We start from the raw sequence: 24,148 nt of genomic DNA, 5'->3' as shown, positions 1-24,148 counted from the left end.
TTGTTTCTTTCGTTCGGATTTCCTTTTAGGCGAGGTGGCCATTTCACGTATGGGGCGTCCTTGATCGTCATTAGGATCTCGGTCCGCCTCGTGTTCAGTGGCGTGTAATCCATCCGAACTGGCAGGGGAGCTCGGAACGACTGGTTCGGTTTTGGGTCCCGGGCCGGGTTTTTTCGGTCGGCCGAGCTAGAGGGCTCGCCGTCCCTCTTTCTTTTCTCGTTTCTGCCCTCAGTTCTTTGGTTGATTTCCTCCTCAGTCCTCATGAACTTGTCCGCGAGCTTGAGGAACTCGGCCACGGTCGCGAGCTGGTTAGCTACCATGTGCCACTTGAATTCCTTGTGCGTCACCCCTCTTTTTTGCTGCGGCGAGCTGCATCGCGGGGTCTAACCGCGGTATCTGTAAGCATGCCTCATTGAATCGTTTGATGTAGCCCCGTATTGCTTCGCGTCTTAATTTACTTTATTTGTATTGCAATCAAACAACAAAAGATTAAATTTAAAATAAATAAAGGAGCATGATTTACACTCAAACCATTTGCACTGCCATAATTTTGTATCGGTATAAATTCATTTGCATTGCAACCAAACACAGCCTTAGGGGTGAAAAATTTCAGGCTGTAATTTTCTATTTAATTTATAAAACTAGACCAAACCTTAAATTGAATTAAACCAAATTATTAATAATATGTTTATTAATATATATAATATACAATACATATGTTTAAACCAGTGCTTTCAACCTGCCATTTATATGGCTGGTTAAAATGTTCAAATTGTCTTTCGGTTGAGATTCCATGCCCGATTTTAGTAAAACTCGAAGGATAGTCAAAAAACATTGACTTGGTCAAAAACAATTCGACCCAAACTATTGGACCATTAATCCATTCGACCTAGTGATTGGGTCACGAGTTGTACACTAAATGTGTATGTAAACTTCGAAGGCAATAACTTTGCACTCCGATGTCTAATTGAGGTGATTCTTTTTTTTTATATATTTTGGGTAACTTTTCGAGATATATGTGTGTTGCAAAGCATTGTGTTCCGCTATTTTTATTAAAAGAAACACTTTTTGGCCTTTAATTGCAATTTTTTCTATTTTTTTACAGATAAAAAATTTAAAACAGAATTAGAAAAGATAAATTAGATGAAAATAAGATATATATTATATGCAAAACATAGGTATACATTATTTATTGATAAAATACATATTTATACCTACCTATACACACAAATATATATGGTGAAGCATGACCTGGAGGCAAAAACGGTTAAGCCTCCAGGTTGGTTTTTAAAACATTGGTCTAAACATATGTATGTATTTATTAATTTATCATTTCATAAATTGTTGTTGCTTGTTTCAATTTTTAATTTATATTTGAGAGTGTGAATATAATTAATTTATATAATAGTAATATATGGTATATGCACTTGTTAACATTTCAATATGGCATTTAAATTATATTTGTTATTTATTCAGGTATGCATCATGTTATTTGGGCTTTCAAATTAATTGGGTTAAGCCTAATAGAATGGCCCCTGGACCCAAGCGTAATACAATGGTTTGATGTGATTTGATTTCTATACTAAAAAATATTTGATTTGGTCTAAAAATTTTTCAAACAAATATCAATTTCAAAGAAAAATTACTTTCTCTGATTTGAGAGATTTACCCTGTATTTTTTTTCATATATACTTTTATATTTGAAGATGGATTAATGCTAGGGAAAGCAAATATTGTTTTATGTTCATTTTATTGTAACAATTAATCAATGTTCTGTTCTGTTGTAGTGCCAGCGTAGCCAAACCCCATCTCATTTGCACGATGAACCCAAAGAAATTAGTTTGCACTCAAAATACAGGAGAACAAGCCATGGATTTTTATAATCTTGTGTTTGACATAAAGCACACAGACAGAGAAACCAAGGGAAACCATATTCCATTTTCTTTAATCAGTAGCGTAATTTTCCATACAAGATGCACATGCACCAATATGCATGCATTCTATAAATTCAAACTATCTTTCACTTTTTGTTGTCATTTCTGGTTTTGAATCATCATCAAGTTTTGAAGATGAAGTCTCTCTGCAGCAACACCCGTTCAGTACTCTCACTTTTCCATCTCTCTCTCCTCCTTGTTTCAGCTTCTCTCCCATCTCTCACCCTCTCCTCTTCTGTTCGTTGCAATCCGCATGATAAAAAGGTCCTTCTGAGAATCAAGAAATCTATAAACAATCCCAACGCCCTTCTCTCTTGGGATCCCGAAATCGATTGCTGTGATTGGGACTACATCGTCTGCAACCCTCGAACCTACCGAGTTACCCAACTCGCCTTCTTCCAAGCCTACATCCCCGGCCAAATTCCATCCGCCATAGGTGACCTTCCCTATCTCGAAACCCTCTCCTTTGATGAAGTCACCCAGCTCAACGGTTCCATCCCCTACTCCATCACCAAACTTTGGAACCTCAAATTGTTTCGTCTCAACTGGACTCCATTCTCCGGCCCCATCCCTGAATTCCTCGGCCAACTCAAGAACCTGGGCTACCTCGATTTGGGTTACAACCATTTCTCTGGTCCAATCCCGGCTTCCCTCGGTGATCTTCCAAAACTAGAAAACCTTTACCTCAACCGGAACAACCTCACCGGAAAAATACCTGACTCTCTGGGCAAACTGAAGAGCAATCTTACTTGGTTCGACCTCTCCCATAACCAGCTTTCAGGTAAGATACCGAAGTCGTTGGGCGAAATGAACTCCAAGGCGATAATTCTATCCAATAACAAGCTGGTAGGAGACGCGTCCATGGTGTTTAAAGCGAAGGGAACAACGGAGCAGATCGATTTGTCATTGAACCAGTTCGATTTTGATCTATCCAGAGTGAGGTTTCCGAAGACTTTGACATATGTAGACCTGTCACACAACAGGATTCGTGGGAGCATCCCCAAGCAGGTCACCGAATTGAATCTGCAATTCATGAATGTGAGTTATAACCGGTTGTGTGGGAAGATTCCGGTGGGTGGGACTCTGCAGCAGTTTAGTGTGGATTCGTTTCTACACAATAAGTGTTTATGTGGCACCCCACTACCCAAATGTAAATAATTAGTGTGGATTCTTTGGAACTTTGTCTCTTTACAATTTTACATGCTCTGGTGTAAAAGTATGTTTAAATTTTATTTAATGAATATTTGTAATTTTTTACGTACGTTGTATTTTTTATCTGTAGTGCAGACGAAAGAAATTAAAATTTAAAACCTCAAAACAAAATAAAATAAAATCCAAAGCAAAAATAAATGAAAATTTTCTAATTTGCCTTTTGTATGGTGCTTCCATACAAATGAAATTGTGTTGATGTTGGATGCTGCGACTTACGAGGCAAGGTTTTTAAAATCAAACTGGACAGGAACCGTTACGGGTCTGTCCCAGGTCAAATGGTCCAACCATTCGAACTGAATAAATAGTTCATTCTGATAGAAAAAATTAAAAAAATAAAAAAACAAAAATGGTTAAAAATTGTTGTTCGAGTTGACAATTCAACCAGTTTTGGTCAGTGGTTTATTTACCAAATTAATGGTATTTGGACAAAAAACAGTTCTTGAGTAAAACGGAAGGTAACCAGTTTTCAATTTTTTCAGTTCATTCGACCCGTTCCGGTTTGGAAAACATCGCAGCAAGGAGATTAGAACTGGAAATTCTATTGATGACCTAGGCATGGGTGTTGATCTTCTAAATACATACAAACATTAGAAGCCCCAAAGTGGATTCCAAGGGGACAAACCCGCCAACGGGTCAAGTTAGTAGGGTTGGAACTTGGAAGTAAGGGCAAGTTGACCCAGCCTGTGAATCCAATCCAATCCAACCCGAAAGAACAGGATTTGATCGGTGAAATATATTTTAAGAATATTTTTAAGTAATTAAGACGAAAATATTTTATATTTTAGGTTTACACATTGGCTTAATGTTCTTATTTAATCCAAACAATTAATATATATTTATGTTCAACAACTCCAACTATAGATTAAAAGGAATAATATTAAAAATTAATTTTTTTATAAACTAATAGAATAAATAATCACTAAAATGCACATTTTTATCAAGAAATGGCTTTTAATATCAAGAAATTTATAAAAATAAAAATAATAAAAATAAAATAATTATTTTAATACTTAAAATTTATAAATTATTAATTAATATTTTAAATAGCAATATATTTATTATCTTCAATATTAAATATTGTTTATAAAATATTTAAATATAATATAAATTAAATTTATCAAATCTAATATAGGGAACTAAAGCTGACGTATTCATTGTAATTGGTTATAGTCCGTTACACACAGTTGAGACTTGGGAGAAGAGAAAATCAGGCCCATAGGTTCCGACTTGTATGTTTTTCAAGTTTCAAACACTGGGCTCACAATTAATTATATGGGCCCTAACTAGTACATATAATCTGACCCAAAAGAAAGCATACATTTAATTATATCTGTATAAGTATTTTAAACATTTTCATACAAGAGAATTTTAATAAAGAAGTCTATTTACATTTTACAATTATGTGAAAAAGTTAAGAAATGTTTGTAATTATGAAACTTGAGGGAAGATTTCAGCAATAACCAGAGAAAGCCAGGGAGACTAAAACAATTTACCCTAAAAAACATAAAAATGTTGGTGGATCTGTCTCATTCTCTATGCTTATCGCCTCATCCCATCCCATGGAAATCGACAATATCTACGACACTAGAAATTGAATACGACCGAAGCACACAGACTTCGATTAAAAGACGAACGAGGTCATCTTAGTTGACTACTACTAGCCCACAATTTCCATTTATTTATACACACACGTAGGACTCTCCCTTTTGTCGTAGAAACAAAACTCATATCCATCTCGATTAGAGAAATGGATACTCCTCACCGTGGCGCCTCTTTTCTCTCTGTTCTCTTACTCTTCCTCCTCGTCTCTTGCTCTCTGCCATCTCTTATCTCCGCTTCCTCTTTCTGCAACCCATCTGACAGAAGAGCGCTCTGGAAAATCAAGAAATCTCTAAACATCCCCCATTACTTCGACTCTTGGAATCCATGGAAACTCAGTATCGATTGCTGTAGTTGGAACTACGTTGACTGCAACACCGCCGGCCGTGTCACCCAACTCTCCTTCTACACAATCCACGCCCCTTTCCACATCCCGGAGGCCATCGGAGACCTCCCGTACCTAAACTATCTCGTATTCAAAGACATCACCAATTTCACTGGTTCCATCCCCTACTCCATCACCAAACTTCACAACCTCGAATTTCTAGAAATACAGAACACCAGCCTCTCGGGTCCTATCCCTGAATTTCTCGGCCAACTCAAAAATCTCAACTCTCTCTTCTTGGGTTACAACCAACTCTCCGGTCCACTCCCGGCTTCTCTCGGAAATCTTAACAGGCTCGAAGTTCTTGACGTTCGGTCGAACAAACTCACCGGAAGCATCCCCGACTCATTTGGGGGATTCAACAACGACTTTGAAGACGGTTTCTTTCTCTTTCTATCTCACAATCAGCTTTCCGGCAAGGTCCCCAAATCGCTTAATATCTCAAAGGTCGACATGTCGTATAACAAGCTCAGTGACGCGTCGGAGTGGTTGAGGGAGGATGGAGCGGCAAGATACATCGATCTATCTCACAACCAACTGGACTTTGATCTGACAAAGGTGAGATTTCCAAGGAGCATTGAAGTTTTACATATGTCCCACAACAAGATTCACGGCAGCATTCCGGAGCAGGTGACAGAGGTGAATGTCCAGCTTTTGGATTTGAGTTATAATCGGTTGTGTGGAAAGATTCCTGTCGGTGGGAATGTGCAGGACATGGGTGCCAAAGCCTTTGCACATAATCGGTGTTTGTGCGGTCCACCGCTCCCAAATAAGTGCAAGTAGATCAATCGGCATCAACTCTTGAGATTAAGATGATAATAATAATAATAATAATAATAATAATAATAATAATAATAATAATAATAATATATTCCTGATTCAACTTGTAAGAAGTTGCTGGAACCAGCGGTTATGGCCTATGGGTACATTGTTCTTTTTTTCCACTGAATAATCTTGAGTTTTTTTTTCTTTTTCTTGTTATTATTTGTAACTTTTTCTTTGTAATACCACTTCTTTGTTGTCGTATCATACAAAATGAACAGTGTTTTCATTACGCTAAGAATTTATCTTTTAATTTTGAGAAAATAATTGAAATCAGACTGATTCAGTACTTGGTGTCGTATCAAACAAAATGGACCGAGTTTTGGTCCAATTTGGTCAAGTCCGGTTTAAAATCTATTAACGAAGTCCAGGAGGTTGTTTGACAAATCGATGAACGTCGCTTTTCCGTTCTGTTTGAACAGCATGGACGCATCCCCCACCAGTTTATTACCAGACAATACGAATGTCTCACAATCCAATAACCGGCAGAGCGATTTGGGAATCTCACCTGATAGTTGGTTTTCATAAAGGGCCAACCTGTACAAGTTGCTCGTGAAGCTCCCAAATGAGACGGGTATGCTTCCAGTTAGCTTATTCCGACTGAGATCAAGATCTCGTAGTTTGCTCAGATTTGAAAGAGAAGCTGGAATCGGGCCTTTGAGCTGGTTCTGGTCTAGCTCTAGGTACTCGAGGCTTTGTATATGGCCGAGAAAGTCAGGGATGGAGATGGAAAGAGGGCTGTTGTTGATACGCAGAAATCTGAGTCTGGGGAGTTGGGTGAGGGAGTAGGGGATGGGGCCGGTGAGGTTCTTGACCCAGCCGAACTGTAAGGAATCGAGGTAGGGGAGGTCGCCGACGGCCGAAGGGATTGGGCCATTGACGCTGATATCATAGATGAGGAGCTCCATGATGCGGTAGTTGCTGTTGGAGTCGTAGGTGACATGTTCCCAGGTACAGCAATCGGTTGTTGGATTCCAGGAGGAGAGGGTGTTGGGGTTGTTTAGTGATTTCTTGATACTGAGCAGAGCTTTCTTGTCATCTGAGTGGCAGTGGGTGGAGGCGGGGAGGATCGTAGATGGGAGTAATAAAGAGAAAAGGAAGAGGAGAGATAAAAGTGAGAGAGAATGAGGAACAAAGTGGAAGGAAGAAAATGCCATCTCTCTTCTTTCTCCTACCTAGAACTTTGTTTATTGAATCTCCACATATGATCTAGTGATCTATTTATAAGATGCTGGATTGGATGCTCTGTTTCTGTAATAAAAAATTATAGAATTGTGGTGTAAAAAAGTGGTGAGTCTGTGAGTCTCCACAGCAGAGGGCCTGTCAACTTGTTTCCCTACTAATTTTATGAGCCCGATCCGCTGCCTACGAGAACCCTGCTCACGTTTATACGTTTATCTTAGTCACACATGGAGAATATCTCATTCTCTACATAGTTCTCGTAGGGAGGAGATCCTGCGCTCTAATTTTACTCTGCTCTTCTCCCTATTAACTCAATTAAAATACACCACCTGTCACTACCCATGCTGGAAGAGAATTAACCTTCCAACAACTGATCAAACCTTAACTTCTATTAAAATAAATTCTTATGTTTTATTTACCCACAAAACATTTTTTTCCCTTTCTCTTTTGCACGCTAAGGACAAATTTCCAAAAATGCAAATTTCAAATCAAGTTATATAGATTCACACCAAATATTGAACATTCGATAGCTTCCAACTTCATTTATTTGGTGATTTTGTGCCCTTTTTCTTTCTTAGTATTGTGGCTTAATGGAATAAAATAGTCATTTGCCAATTAAGGAAAAATTGCTTGGTTAAATAGGAATTTGTTATTGATTTTCCTAAAAGACTTTCAATCAGCGTTTTAAAAAATGACCCGGAAATAGAATCTTTTTAGCCATTAGTTTCCGAGTCAACAGTCCAACTGTTTGGTTTGAACAGATGCCTCGTTTTGACAAACAAATTAAAAAAATAGTAATAAATTGTTGAATGGATCGACGGTTCGACTGATCGGGTCAATGGGTTGTTGACTTTTTCAACAATTTTTTACGAAAACCGGGTTTGGAGTAAAACGGAATTGGTTGCCTGGAGAGTTCCTCGGCTGAACAGTCTAAATGTCAAGGTCAACAATGGTTTGAAAACCTTGCTTTCAATTGAATTGAAATATTAGGACAAGAAGCAACCTATTCATCTCTATTTGAATCAAGAACATTGAACGTCGTCACTACTATAGGTTTGAGGAGCCTCAAACTGGAACTTCATAGGGATTATTTTGAACATTGCACTTAGTATCATCCACAAAAATGAGTCATTTTGATCGTTTATCATGTTATGTTATCAAATTTATCAATTTCTGGGTTGAGAAATAGAAACAGGGAGTAAATTCCTCAACTGGGCCAAGTAGATTTATATATTGTGGAGAATTCAATTAGGGATCTGTAATATTTTCTTGTAGAACATTACCAGCAACTTGAGAAGAATATGAGATGCAATCAACTAGAGTTCCTATCTTCAATAGATAGTTTTTACCTTGAGAATTCAAAACTGAAGAAAAACATAAAAGTTGATAACAGATCATGTTATGTTTAATGGCTAGAAGCAATGTTTTTAAAACCAACCCAAAGAACAAACCGAACAGGGGTCCAGTTCCCGGGTCGAACAGTTGGCCCGTTTTGATAAAAAAGTAAAAATAAAAAAAAAGATAAAAAATGGTCAAAACTTTTGAACAATTTGAACGATTCAACTGCCCATGTCAATAGTTTGTTAAACAAATCAACGTTTTTTTGGCAAAAATCCGGTTTTGAGGAAAATCGAAACTGGTCACCTTCCTTGTTTTTTTAGTCTGATCATCCGGTTCGGTCTGGTTTTGAAAACCATGGCTAGAAGTTTTAAGATGCAAGATGCTAGTTAGTGGGTTGTTGGAAGGCTAAATCTCTTGTAACATGGGTAGGGTCAGGTGGTATATTTTAATTGGGTTAGTAGAGAGGAGAGTAGATTAAAGTTAGTAGGAAATCCGAAGATGTGCTATTGATATGTGGGTTGGAAGCATTGTTTTATGAGAAAATGGTTTTTTTTTTTGTTTGGAAACATTGTTGTTAGGTAGGATGTTTCCCGGAGCAACAACAATGTTTTTTGTTTGATACCAATGCTCCAAGAAACGTTTTCAACACTGGTACCTATTATCCAATGCTTCTACTATGTATATATTATCTTACATCCAACGATGGAAAAAAAAACACCTATTTCATCCTATAGTTCCAATTGTTCAATAGATTAAAAAAAATTCAGGAAATCATGAGGAAAATGACAAAAAAAATATGAAAATTACATGGAAAAAATAGAAAAATTCATACATTAATATAGAAAAATTTTAGACAAATGGAAAGATATAGAACAAAGCATCAAAATTAGAAATTGAATGAAATTACATGCAAAAAATAGAATATATATATATATATGCATATTTATATATATTTATATATATTGTATATATATTTTGATTTTCATACTTTGTTCGTATTATAATTTTCATAATAGATAAAGACAAAAAAATTCTAGACAAATGGAAAAATATAGAACAAAGTATGAAAGTCAGAAAATTGAATGAAACTGCATGGAAAAAATAGAATATATATATTTACATTTATATATATATATATATTTATATAAATATATATAAACATAAATATAAATATATATTTATATATAAATATAAATCATGTTTTAACACATCTGAATTTAAAATATAGAACAAAGTATCAAGATCAATCGACTTGAAACAATTCCAAACTGAAGTCTCCTCTGTTCAAAACTGATGTCATCTCAAAGATATTCTTAATTATTTTACTTATAGTGAAAAAATGAAGAAGAGCAAACTGAAGTCTTCTGTATTCAAAAATTATGAATATATATATAAAAAAATTAGAAAAATGGAAAAAAAATAGTGATGAAAGAGCAAACACCACACTGTTGGATCAAAACAAACAAAAAAAAAAGAAAGAAAAAAAAAACTCAGAATGCTTGAAGAATACAAACCTGGTACATCTGGCGATTGAACAAAACAGTGACTAAAAAAAAAAGAACTCGAAGAACACAGACTTCCAGTGAATGAAAAAAGTCTGGTGACAAAACAGACGGTAGAACTGATCTTCAGCGTTTTGTTTGATTCTCCAGTGACTAGCTGCACAGGTAGACCTCCATTGACTGGTTGCATAGATGGCCTCTGGTGACTGGTTGCAATCGACCTCCAACGGATGAAAAAATGCAAAAGAGGGTTAGGGTTCGTTAAAAACAGAAGAAAAACATTTATGATATAGTGCATTGCGATGCACCATATCAATTCAAATAATGACCACATTGAATGCCTCGTCACTGCCATCTCATGTCCTTGTTGCCAGCAATGAGCTGCAGTTCCAGGAAATGCTATTTGATATTGCTCTAAGCCACACCTTCCTAATTTCCAAGGTGTGACTTGGAGTACTGTTATTTTTGGATAAATGGTTCCAAACAAATTCCCCGTTTCTTGGAGCACCATTTTATTTTTTTCGACATGATGTTTATGTGACAGTTTTCTAGAACAACGACAATGATACCAAACAAACGCTTCAATTGACTCCTCTTGTTCATATAGACTGACTCGAAACCAACACAAAATTTTGATGCACAGAAACAAATCAAGCACCACTAGCGGCGACTGGTGAGGGCTGCAGTGGGTTTAGCAGCTGCTGTCCTGCCATTGGATGCAAGCTTCCTCTCACCTTTCTCACCGTCACACGGTGGGGATTCTCGGATAGTATCGACTGGTTTCCGTTAGTGATGACCACCGCTTTTAAAGGTTGTAGTGGTGGCGACGGTGGCTTCGTTGATGTCTCATTGTGTGCGAACGAGGTGAAGAGAGAAAGGAAAAGGGTAAAGCTGAGATTTTAGCCCTTTCATCAATATTTACGATAATGATATTTTGTATAGTCAATTAGCTCCCAAAAAACTGTGAGAGATAAAGTCTCAATCCAACAACTTTATCCCATCCATAAAAAAATAAAAAAATAAAAAACAAAGAAAAGAACTTTATCCCAAACAAATGCTCATTTGGTGGAGCAATATTTTTATTGACATGACGCTTATGTGGCACAGTTTTCTGGAGCAAGGACAACGATGCCAAACAAACGCTTCAATTGACTCTTCTTGTTCATATATACTGGGTCGAAGCCAACACAAAATTTCGGTGCACCGGCGGCAATAGGAACGAATCAAGCACCACTAGCGGCGACTGGCGAGGGCTGCAGTGGGTTTAGCAGCTGCTGTCCTGCCATTGGATGTAAGCTTCCTCTCACCTTTAGGTGAAGAGAGAGAGGTAAAGGGTAAAACTGAGATTTTTGCCCTTTCATCAATATTTACGATAATGATATTTTGTATAGTCAATTAGCTCCCAAAAAACTGTGAGAGATGAAGTCTCAATCCAACAACTTTATCCCATCCATAAAAAAAATAAAAAAAAAAAGAAAACAACTTTATCTCATACAAGTTGAAACTGCTGGAAAGTCAAGGACATCACTCTCTCGTCTTATCCAATGGTCCAAATTAACAAGTAGAATCGTTGATAAGCCAATAGAATTAGCAGGGAAATTAAAATCGTCTTAGATCGGTCGAGTTCAAGCACACAGAGAAAATGTCGAAGTTAGAGCAAAGCATTCAGTCCAGTCCCTCTGTGGGCTAGTCAAAATAGATTTACGTATATATTGACAACCTCGTCCATCCATCTCTTCATGCCTCTTCTCATGCATGTGAATCACCACAAAATGGATACTCACACACTCCGTCTAGTGCTTCTCTCTGTCTTTCTGGTCTCGTCCTCTCTCCCGTCTCCCACTCTCTCCGTCTCATCCGTTCGCTGTAACCCTAGCGATAAAAGAGTCCTCCTCAAAATCAAGAAATCCCTCAACAACCCTCAATCACTTACCTCTTGGAACCCCAACACCAATTGCTGTGATTGGCTGGGCGTGAGCTGCGACCTCCAAACGAACCGCGTCACTACACTCAGATTCTCTGGTATCAGCATCCCAGGCCAAATCCCGGCTGCCATCGGTGATCTTCCATATCTCGACACCCTCGATTTCGTAAATGTTGCCGATCTTACCGGTCCCATCCCCTACTCCATCACAAAACTTCAAAACCTGAGAATGTTAAGTACCTTGTTGACCAATATCTCTGGCCCCATACCAGAATTCCTCCACCAACTGAAGAACCTTTGGTTTCTTGATCTATCGTACAGCAATTTCTATGGTCCAATTCCAGCTTCCTTAGCAAATCTGCCCAAACTTGAAGTTCTTGAACTAGGAGGTAATAAATTGACCGGAAACATTCCTGACTCACTTTGGGCATCCCAAAATCGCTTCGTTGTATTCGACCTTTCCCAGAACCAGCTTTCTGGTAAAATTCCCAAATCGTTAAGCCATTTCAATGCCGATTCAATCAATCTTAGAAATAACAAGTTTACAGGAGATGCATCGGCGTTGTTCAAAACAAACGGAACGTTGTCGCATCTGGACTTGTCATGGAATGAGTTCGACTTTGATCTCTCCAGGGTGAAGCTTCCCGAGAGCCTACAAGATATGGACTTATCGCATAACCGGATCAGAGGGAGTATTCCCAAGGAGATCACAGGATTGAATTTGTATTGGCTAAAAGTAAGCTATAATCGACTCTGCGGAGAGATACCATTTGGCGGGAAGGTGCAGGAGTTTGGTGCAGACTCTTTCTTCCATAACCGCTGTCTGTGTGGCCAGCCACTCCCCAAGTGCAAGTAGTCCGTTCATCGTGGGTGGCGCGGCAAGCCGGCAACGTAATGGGCTTTGTTGGCAGGGAAAAAATGGTTGCAGGTCAATGTACTTTGTTAATTAGGTTTTCTTGTGTTCGTTTCTGGTTTGTTTCTGGGTGGATTAATGGTTGATGCACTCATCGATCAACTTAATCCTTGTGTTCATCTTTTCTTCTCTATATATTGTACCAAGATCATAGTTTGAATGAATCAAGCTTGCCAAGATATATATTTATTAAAACCTCTCTCTCACTCTCTGAGAACTACATTTAATATTAAGTTGATCAACACCAATTTCTTATATTGAGAGGTGTTCATCAGTCATGAGACACTTTTCTCCATGAACCCATTTACATATTCTTTTCGTCAACCCTGCTTGTGATTAAAAACAATAACTTGTTAATTGTCGCAAGATATTACAATTGAAGGAATTATTGAAGACTCTCTAGGATCAACACTTTGTTTTGACCTAGTGCTGTTCTACCACGTACGTTTCAAAAAACGATTTAGAAGACAAAATTGGTGGACCTTGGATTGCATATAAAACAATGATGCACATGTTTTAGTTTTGTTTTCAGGTTAGAGATTTAGGCTGTGTTTGGTTGTGCAATTTATTGTAGTAGCACAAATGCATGGGAGTGCAAATGAAAAAAATTGTAAATTCTCGTTTAATTTTGTTCTCGGTTTAACTTTATTTTGCTTCATGTCTTAATTTACTTCATTTGTAAAAAAGTAATGATTACCATATCAAAAATTATTTTCTGACACTTTTGTATTTTGTAAAGACCTATTTTTTGGATACAATTTTGTGTTCTTTTGATAATTAACTTTTTGAACAAAGTTAAAGATAGGGGTGATCGTGTGTTGGGCCCGGACCCGGTTATGTACTTCTGGTAACTGCTATAGCTTAGGCCCGGGCTCTGGCCGATCCGAGGTTCTGGGCCTGAAACATAATCCCTAGCCCAAGTCTATACAGGCCTGGGCCGGGCCGGGCCTGATTTTGAGCCAATGTCACTCATATATAAAACATTATATATATATAAATATATATATATATATATATTTTTTTTTAAATGACATAACATACATATAAACTTATGTTATACATTATATAATATAAATATTACATATAATATAAATTACACATGTCATGTTATAATATTTATATGTAAAATATATAATATAATGTAAAATAACATGTATACATATGTATACATTATACACAAAATATGTAAGTTTAAATATATGCGGGCTGAGTCGGTCCCGAAACGGGCTGAAATAATCACCCCTAGTTAAGGCATTGGAGCATAAGATAGTTGGAGCATTTAATGATGGCCCACATTTTGCACCAATTTCAAACAAACAAGATGAGTGCAAAAATGGTTTAAAATGTGAGCCGTGTTTGCATTCATAAAATGAAAAAAGGGTAAACATGCAATGTACATATTTGCATTTGCATTGCAATCAAACGCAGCCCAAACAACATAAGATTAAATATAAAACAAGAAAAGGATCAGGATTTACACTCAAATCATTAGCACTGCCATAATTTTGCACTAGTGTAAATTCATTTGCATTGCAACTGTCTTAGGGGTGAAAATTTTTCAGGCTTTAATTTTCTAATTAATTTAGAAACTAGACCAAATTATTAATAATGTATTTATTAATATATGTAATATATAATACATATGTTTAAACCAGTGTTTTCAACCCGCCATTTGTGCGGTCTATTGAACTGTTCAAACTGTCTTCTGTTCGAGAATCCATGCCCAGTTTTAGTAAAACTTGACGAATAATAAAAAACAGTTGACCTGGTCAAAAACAATTCGATCCAAACGATTGGACCATTAATCCGTTTGACCCGGTGATCGGGTTACTCTAATGTCTAATTGAGGTGATTTTTTTATATTTTGGGTAACTTTTCGAGATCTATGTGTTGCAAGCATTGTGCTCCGCTATTTTTGTCAAAAAAAATTTGGCCTCAAATTGTAATTTTTTAGATTCTTTATAAATAAAGACTTTAAAACTGAAGTAAAAAAGATTAATTAGATATAAAATAATACATATATTATATGTGGAACATAGTTACACATTATTTATTGATAAAATACATGTCTATACATACCTATACACACAAATATATATGGTGAACCATGACCCAGAGGCAAAAACAGTTTAGGCTCTAGGTTGGCTTTTAAAACATTGGTCTAAACATATGTATGTATTTATTCATTTAATATTTCATAAATTGTTGTTTCTTGTTTCAATTTTTAATTTATATTTGAGAAAGTGTGAATATAATTAATTTATATCATAGTAATAGATGGTATATGCACTTTAACATTTCAATATAGTATTTAAATTATATTTGTTATTTATTCAGGTATGCATCATGTTATTTGGGCTTTCTAATTAGGGGTGCAACTTGGGCGGGCCAGCCCAAGTCCAAAACGGCCCAACCTGGAATTTTGCATGGTTTAGGCTTGGATTTTTGGTCCTCAGGCTGGGTTCAGGCCCAAGAAGTCGGATTTTTTTATTTTTCAGGCTGGGCTCAGGCCTAGTCCTTAGGTAGCCCAAGCCCAGCATGGCTCAATTATATATATTTATACATATATGTGTGTATATACGTAAATGTTTCATACATATTTACATATATACATAAATATATGAATATATATTTACATAAATACATTTATATATGTATAATTTTAGAATGGGTTCATTGACCAATCTGAGCCCGACCCGGCCCCAAACCCAACCCAACCCAAGTGCATCAAATTGTAGGGTGGGCTAGGCTTGGGTTGGGAAATTCGGGCTTGACCTCAGGATTGAGCTGGATTGGGCTTTAAACCCAAATTTTAAGGCCAGGACTGGGTTGACCATAAACTTGGCCCAACCCGCCCGACTTGCTCCCTATTTCTAATTAAGCCTAATAGAGTGGCCCAAACTGGATTAAAAACTAGACCAAACGTAATACATTAATGGTTCTGTAATACAATGGTTTGATCTGATTTTATTTTTATTACTAAAAATGTTTGATTTGGTCTTAAATTTTTTCAAATAATAATTTATTTGTTTCATCTGAAATTTTCTCTAAACGAAAACAAATATTTATTTCAAAGGAAAAAAGTACTTTCTCTGATTTGATAGATTTACCTTGTTTTTTTTTCTCATATGTTTTTTTTTTTATATTTGAACATGGATTAATGCCGGGAAAAAGCAAATATTATTTTATAAATGTTCATTTTATTGCTACAATTAACCAATGTTTTATTTTGTTGTAGTGTCAGCATAGCAAAACCCCATCGCATTTGCATGATGAAACCGAAGAAAGTTTGTAATCAAAACACAGGAGAACAAACCATGGTTTTTTATAATCCTGTGTTTGACATCAAGCACATAGACAAAGAAACCAAGGGAAACCATATTCCATTTTCTTTAATCAGTAGCGTAATTTTCCATACAAGTTGCACATGCACCAATATGCATGCATTCTATAAATTCAAGCTCTCTTTCGCTCTTTGTTGTCATTTCTGGTTCTGAATCATCACCAAGCTAGTTTTGAAGATGAAGTCTCTCTGCAGCAACACCCGTTCAGTAGTCTCTCTTTTCCATCTCTCTCTCCTCCTCGTTTCAGCTTCTCTCCCATCTCTCACCCTCTCCTCTTCTGTTCGTTGCAATCCGCATGATAAGAAGGTCCTTCTGAAAATCAAGAAATCCATAAACAATCCCAACGCCCTTCTCCCCTGGGATCCCCAAATTGATTGCTGTGATTGGGACTACGTCGTCTGCAACCCTCAAACCTATCGAGTTACCCAACTCGCCTTCTTCCGAGCCTACATCCCCGGCCAAATTCCATCCGCCGTCGGTGACCTTCCCTATCTTGAAACCCTCTCCTTTGATGAAGTCACCCTGCTCAATGGTACCATCCCCTACTCCATGAAATTTATAAAAATATTAATAATAAAGTAATTATTTTAATACTTAAAATTTATAAATTATTTATTAATATTTTAAATAACAATATATTTATTATCTCCAATATTAAATATTATTTATAAAATATTTAAAATATAATATAAATTAACATTATCAAATCTAGAACTAAAGCCTAATTGGTTATAGCCCGTTACACACAGTTGAGACTTGGGAGAAGAGAAAATCAAATCTTTGGAACTAGATTATGGGCCGCAAATGTGAAACCTTATTATGGTTTCATTGACTCAGTTCATTCTTTAAGGATGGTTAAGAGATTGCAACAGAAGCAAGCAACCATCCTTGTTTGACACCATAACCCTAAAAGGGTATTTTAGAAATTTTTAAATCATAGGTTTATTTTAAGAAATTAGCCCATAAAGAAAAAAAAATTGATAAATTGGTTAAAATTAATTAATATTAATGACAAATAATATTTCAGATAAATGTTTACCATTAATAAATATTGATGATAAATATCAATTCAAATTGATTTAAAAATTAATAAAACAATTCATAAAATGATTAAACAAAACGTAAATTACTAAATAATATTATAATTTGTTTTATGAATAAATAACTAATAATTAATATATTCATTAAAATTAGTAAAATTTCATACATAACAGTGAATTTCCCCATACTTTAGTACGGGGCCTTTCACTAGAAAGCTTCTCCTTCAAACACATGGTACCCTATTGTTTCAATTAATATCCTACAAGTGGGTAGTTCCACTCCTAATCTTTCTATTTTCAGAAAAAAAAGAAAAAGAAAACTCCTAAACTTTCTTAAATAAAAGTTCTGTAGCTTAGACACATTAATATCTACATTCAATTCAATGTATAGCATATATGGGACCCATTAAGAAAATTAATCTAATAATTTTTATTTCATTGTTAGAATAACTAACAAGTAGTTATGTTATTAATGTTATTTCATTATATAAAACATAAAATGATTAAATAAATAAATAATCAAAAGCATGACAAACGAATTTAAAAATTAATGAATGTATAAAAAATAAAATGGTTCTCTTTCAAACCAAAATGGCTTTCTAGACACCTGATTTATTTTTTTAGTTAAATAATAATCTCAAATTAAATATAAAAAATAAATTTTGAATCTCAACAAATCGGTATATAGGTACAATTATCCCACATTTAGAATGGGATCATTCGCTAATTAGGTTCAGTTTGAAAGGAGTACAAATACAAATATGTATTGTGCAAATACATACAAAATAATACAAAACATAAGGTTTACAAAAGAAATTCTATAAGTAAAGACCTTTGTCATCTTGGTGGAACAAATTAGCATGGTTTTAAAAACGTCATTGACCCAGGTGGTTGAATCTTTCAACCCAGGAATTAATCATATTTTGGTTTTATTTTGTCACCTAGCCCGGATTTTTTCCAAATAAAAAAAAAACAATTAATCAGTTGGAAATCAGATGTTTGAACCACTAAACTGCTCGACCCGAGCAACAATTTATGGTTTGATAATAAATAATCAAAATAATATTTTAAGAATTAAAATGACAAAAAATGTTAAAATAAGAGCAGGGTTGACCACTTGACTGGTTAGTGGAGGAAGAGAATGTAATTTTGGTTGGAGAGAGAGAGGAGACAATTGCCATGGCCTTCTCTTCTTTCTTAGCCACAAGCCACCCCTCTAACACTCGTCTCTCCTCTTCCATCTTACCCTAATACTATAATCTAAAGGCTAAGATGTAATATACATAATGGGTTGTACTGTAAAATCTACTTTTTGGGCAGCCAATTCTACAAGAAAAACAGCCTAAGGCGGCGGTTTAGAGTCGGCGCTCTTTAAAACTGCCGCCTTAGAGAAAGCTAACGTGGCGTTATCAAAATGACCGCCGCTTGCTCAACTAAATTAAATGCTGGGCGGCGGTCTTTCGCACCTGGCATGAGGTTTTACTCTTTGAACCGAATTTTGAGCCGGTCTAAAACCTAAAATGCCAAAATTTTGCCTCGTCTTTCCGCATTCCCGCGTTTGATCCTTTTTATTTCCGCAACTTATTACGTCCTCTGTGTTGTTTCCCTCGTCTTTCTATTGCTACTGCTGAAACTCATATGTATGTAGGGTTTTTGATTCTCTCCTCTTTCTCTCTAAACTCTAGAGGATTTTTTGTTGATACTACGCCTTCCACTTGCCATTACGAGTAATAACAAGGATGGATTTGACATGGCTCGGCGCTGCCCTTTCTCTTGCTGCTACTGCTGGTAAAGAAAAACTAACTTTAACTCTAACCCCTCTCTCTGTCTGTCCGACTCTTTGTTCTTTCCTATCTCTCTCTCTCTCTCTCTTGCTGTCTCTATTTTCCGTATATTTGTAACCCTGATCCCTGTCCGACTCTTTGTTCTCATCATTTGTATCATCTGTATCAAGGTGGGTGATACCGTTTATTTGGATGCTTCCGTGTGGCTTCTATATTTGAATGTAAGTGTTTCCTCTGGCTCACCTTATTAGGGTTTATTGGATTCATGCAGAACAAGCTTCATCATCTGAGGGGACATCAGCCGATGTTCTGGAGAATTTAACGCCCAAGGTTAGGAAGTGCATTGAGGTTCTCAGAAGGATCTAGGTTTGTCTATTTTTTGCCACTCCGATACTTTTGCTTCTGGTGAAATAAAAGTGCTTACTAAGTTATTTCGATTTCTAATTTTTTTATGGATTTTTTTTCTCACTACTGTTAATATATTGGAGTTTATATTAATTACTCTGATTCGAGCAATATGTGTGAAAAAGGTTGATTGGTTAGATTCATTTGATTCATTTGGCTAGGTAAAAAGGCTTCTTTCCTTTTTTCTTCCTCCATAACATTTTATAGTTTTTGAATCTCCTTTATATTATTTTTTGGGAATTCGAAAAGGCTTATCTGGTAGTGTCCCTATAAATTAAATGAAGAAAAATTGCCTGCTGTTTTTTGCTGAATATCTCTATTCCTCTGAATAAATAAGATGACTTTTCTTTAATTTCTTTTTTATTACTTCTGTTATTATCTGTGAAGAAAACTTTTAATTTTGGTGTCCCATTTCCCAATTCTGTGACTGCTGTTACCACAACTGCTTGGAAGAAAGACAGTTCACAAGCAATTAGATAAGTTATATTAAAGGGACAGTTCCACTGAGAGAATCCTAAAGACAAAAATTCAATAACTTGTTAATGGAAACAATTCTCCCAAATGGATTTACTAGCCCCTGCTCCCAACAAAACCCAAACACCCCATGGAAAGTAAAAAGAACATGGAATAATGGAAATGAGTAAGTTTTCTCCCCTTTACTTGTTGAACTCCACACCCAAGGTTATATTAGAACAATTTAACTTGGGACTCTGCAAATAAATGTGAAAAAGATACAAAAACAGAGCATAATACAAGTAATCAAAATTTCAGATTATTGGTTTCTCCTCTTATTTGATAAGTTCTAGCCACATTCATACCTTGGGAACAGGTTTCAGTCATAATTTCCCATATTTCTTTGTTGTCTCCATCCACATGAAGTTGCGTTCAATATGTGGCTTTATTGAATTCACAGGCTGGAGATGGCCAAATAATTCTCTTACATGCACTTTGAATGTGAAGAATCAGATTTCTCTGGTTTGGGATGATCCAATAATATACCCTAACTTTCCCCTACCACCAAAATAGATGCAAATGGATTGGGACCACTCTAAGGAGTGTTTCAGGGTCCATCTTTCTTCTTTACTACTTTTTTCTCTCTTACTATGGCTCTCAAGGATCAAGCATATATTAAACCTGTCTAGAGAGGCTATTATTTTCTAAGAAAATAGGTCCTTTTCTTCAACTGATAGAAGAGTTTAAGATTAGAATAAACCAAAATTCTGATATTGCACAAAAATTCCCACAGAGTTGATTAACCTTTAACCAGAAAATTGATAGAGAAAAAGAAAGAAAAGAAAAATAAAAAAAAGATGTAAGCAATGGCTGATCACATGGTAGGAGGTTCTCAACTACATTAAAACAAATCAGCAGTATATTCTTTTGTTGTTAACATTGAAAGTTTTAGTGCCTATGACTAAGCAAAATCATCCATTTGATTAGAAACAAATCTAAACATCTAGAAAATGTCATTAAAGTCCAATTAACCAACAATAATTCTGTCAAAACATTTTGAGTAGCTTGTCTTGTACCATCTGATCATGGTGGTTACTGGTTGGTCAAACAATAGTATCCCTGCAACTAGAGAGACAAGGCAAGACCCACAAATGTTGACAAAGAGTTCAAAGAACCAAGTAATCGGGCTTTCAACCAACAGATGCTAAGACCCAATATAGCTAGATGAACTCAAAACAACCCACCATTTACATTATTCTCATGCCCAAATATAATCTCCATATGTCTACGTTGAACAATTGATGCAAACATCCATGATGAGAGACCTATTCTTTCCTGTAACATGTGGTTCAACTTGTGCTGATCCACCTTGTTCCCAGTTTAATTGATTGGTCAACCAAACATGCCCAACTGCTTTGGCTTCAAAATGGCTGGCCAGAACCCTAAACACATATTGAGAGAATTGCATGTTGGACATTTGGAACTTATGCTTATTTGCTTTTGTTTCTTCTTTTTCTATTTCTTTTCATTTTCTAAATATCTTCTGTTGTACACAGATAGACTTGTCGGCTGGTCGTAGAAGCTGCTATTCAAACTTTCAAAGTCTTCAGTCAAAGTTTAAAGGGTACTAGAAAGTTTCAATCTGGAATGGAAGTTGCTATTTGTTTGTGAAAATTCATTGTGATTGATAGTAGTAGGCAAGTTTTTTGGTTATTATCTAGGACGCACACTGAAGAACCAAGCTCTTTCATGGTTTGCTATCTATAATTTGATTTGAAAGTTTGTAGGTATGTACCTCAGAAGAAGAATGTAGATTTTCCAAAATAAGTGAGCTTTTTGTATATGAGAACTTCAGTAGGATTCCTGTAGAGAGAGTGGAACCAAGTTCAAGGCTTATGCTTTGAATATCTGTTAAGATGAATCATTAAGATGCTTTGAAATATCAGTAGCGTTCTTGTAGAAAGGACAGCCTTTTAGCTATCCTTTCTGTATGGCTGCTGTTAAGATGAACCATTAAGATGGTTTGAAATATCCGTAAGATTTGGCAAAAATTTCCCAAATCTCCCATTTAACCATTTTAATGGAGTGATACAAACATTTCCAAGAATGTGTTTGCTTTAAATTGAATGTGTTCTTATGAAAACATTAATAATTCAAGTAAAGACTCATACCTTATTTTGCCTGTATTTTTTGTACATTTGCTTTAAAAAGTATGCATTTTGGATAAGATAGAGTGAATTCAACCTTTTCTTTGAGAAGACAGATTTTTAGTTTGTTCTGAATCATTCTTGTCCTAAACTGATCATTAAGGTCATGATTAAATTGGGCTGTATTTTGTTATCATTAATAACAGGGCTAGAAAAGCTAATGAAAAATTAAATAGAAAAGCTAATGAAAATTAGGGGGCAGGGCTATAAATAGCAATTACTATAATTATGTCTATGTCCTTTCTCTCTGATCATCAATCTTGTCAGGACCATTCTATTTGTTTTCCAGTTTTTATTTAAGAAGGCCAGAAGTATGATTGGTGTTGAGTCAAACCTGACTCACGTGTAAAATGATTTTCTGATGTTGAAAGTGGCAGGGCAGAATTGGGGCCGAGTGGATAATTTCAGATATAATTGCTGTTTTATGTGTGGATGCTTCTCTCCCTGTGTTGGATCGATATGTGGAAAAGCGAGTAGACAGCATGATTGATGCTGGCTTACTAAATGAAGTTTATGATATTTATAGCCTGACTTCAGATTACACTCGGGGGTTGCGGCAGGATATTGGCGTACGCGAATTTGAAGATTTTCTTAGAATATTTCATTCCAATACAAATGCATCTCATTCTCGTATCACAGATTCACATTATGACTCAAGTGCTGGGTGTGGCACGAGTACATCGACAAACAAGGGAAATATGATTTCAAGAGAGAATTTGAGGGCTATTTTGGATTTCTCTGATGATGACTTTTACAAAATTATCTTACAAGAAGCTATTGACAAGCTAAAAGAAAATACCAGAAGACTTGTTCGTTGTCAAGTATGTGTACTACTTTCACTTCTTTATGTGTCATGCTTTCTTGCTTACACATGCATTCCTGGTTAAGGCATGATAAGCATACTTATCATACTGTAGTTCAATTTTCAGAAAGAATTGGGTATATTTTTTGCTTAGTACAACTCACCTCAAAGCTCAGCTCAGCATTGATCCCCAACTTTCTAGGATTGGTCACATGAATCGTCTTCTGTCATTGTTCTGTATCATGAGCCAAATTTTATGTCAAATCATAAGCTCTTAGATTATTTTCAGCACTTAAACCCATGCTTTTCTTGGTATTCTCCTTGCTCTTTTAGAACCTTCTACTTGTATCAAATTACTCCAATTAGTGCAATTATTAGTCATATATGCACCATATCAAACCATCTTGGTCAACTTTTACTCATCTTGTCACTAATTGGAATTACTCCTAGGTTCTCTTCAATGCACTTAATTCTTTCTTTTCTAATCTTTTCACTCATCCATCTCAACATTCTCATCTTGTTCATGGTTGAAAATGTCTATATATTTCAACAACATATTTCCATTTCCATGGGTACTGATATGAAATATTATTGGAGTATATCTTGACAAATTTCCAAGTGCATTTAAAATATTTTATATTGTATATATTGGAGTTATCATTAATAACAAGGCTAGAAAAGCTAATGAAAAATTAAATAGAAAAGCTAATGAAAATTACCTCGTGATGCCTTGTATATATTCTAAGGACAAAGGACCGGCCCATAGATAGGTTTGAGCCCCCATAACGTGCCACCTATCCCTTCTTTTGAGTAGAGGAACCAGCATTCCATGTTTATTCTCTAAATTCTAACAGATCGTATTACTTGAATGGTAGATTTGGAAAAGGACATATACTTAGCTAGGATTGGATGGTAATAGGAAACAATTTCTTCATAATTCAATACTTGAGTTCTTAGAATTTTATATACCATATTTATCTTACTAAGATAATTTCTCTTTGCAGGGTTTACATCTGGACAACATTCTTGTTTTTTCTTGTCATATTCAATGCTTGCATTACCATCACTAAATTTGGAAGGATTGCATGGGGCGTTTTGGCATGTTAATATTATAGTTGTTCTTCTAATCCAAGAGGCCATCAAGGATTGCATTATATTTTGCATAGGTAAATATTTATTTTTATACATATTTTTATCAATATCTCATTTACTTTACATTTTCTAACAGTTTATATGTTATGATTTGCTGGTTTAAGTAGATTTGCATTGGAAGATGTGCTACATTATTTGACAAATTGA

General features: G+C 35.7%; 2 protein-coding genes, 1 long non-coding RNA gene and 1 pseudogene across 4 annotated transcripts; all 4 read left to right on the top strand.

Moving 5' to 3' along the window:
* The first annotated feature begins 1,980 nt into the window (after positions 1–1,980).
* LOC104603586 (polygalacturonase inhibitor pseudogene) lies at positions 1,981–3,169 on the top strand (annotated as a pseudogene). Its single transcript, XR_016082842.1, has one exon. The product of XR_016082842.1 is annotated as a polygalacturonase inhibitor pseudogene (transcript).
* Positions 3,170–4,834: 1,665 nt separating this feature from the next.
* Positions 4,835–6,166, top strand: LOC148802714 (uncharacterized). Its single transcript, XM_088896947.1, has one exon. It carries the CDS (start codon positions 4,894–4,896, stop codon positions 5,911–5,913), a length of 1,020 nt encoding a protein of 339 aa, XP_088753073.1. The 5' UTR covers positions 4,835–4,893; the 3' UTR covers positions 5,914–6,166.
* A 5,579-nt stretch (positions 6,167–11,745) lies between these two features.
* LOC148802713 (polygalacturonase inhibitor-like) lies at positions 11,746–12,978 on the top strand. Its single transcript, XM_088899468.1, has one exon. The coding sequence runs from the start codon at positions 11,750–11,752 to the stop codon at positions 12,755–12,757; it is 1,008 nt and encodes a 335-aa protein (XP_088755594.1). The 5' UTR covers positions 11,746–11,749; the 3' UTR covers positions 12,758–12,978.
* A 5,702-nt stretch (positions 12,979–18,680) lies between these two features.
* LOC104603475 (uncharacterized) lies at positions 18,681–23,844 on the top strand. Its single transcript, XR_736219.3, has 4 exons — positions 18,681–18,986; positions 19,254–19,348; positions 21,397–21,464; positions 22,419–23,844. It is a non-coding gene; the product is annotated as an uncharacterized LOC104603475 (long non-coding RNA).
* The last annotated feature ends 304 nt before the right edge of the window (positions 23,845–24,148 follow it).

The sequence above is a fragment of the Nelumbo nucifera genome, chromosome 2 (genome assembly GCF_055504915.1).
Source record: "Nelumbo nucifera cultivar China Antique chromosome 2, China Antique-T2T, whole genome shotgun sequence".
Taxonomy (NCBI): domain Eukaryota; kingdom Viridiplantae; phylum Streptophyta; class Magnoliopsida; order Proteales; family Nelumbonaceae; genus Nelumbo; species Nelumbo nucifera.
Note: the sequence above shows the minus strand (reverse complement) of the source record. Positions and strands in the feature narration are given on the sequence as shown.

Coding starts and splice junctions, on each gene's coding strand:
- LOC148802714 (XM_088896947.1), top strand. CDS start 4,894: ATGGATACTCCTCACCGTGGCGCCTCTTTTCTCTCTGTTCTCTTACTC.
- LOC148802713 (XM_088899468.1), top strand. CDS start 11,750: ATGGATACTCACACACTCCGTCTAGTGCTTCTCTCTGTCTTTCTGGTC.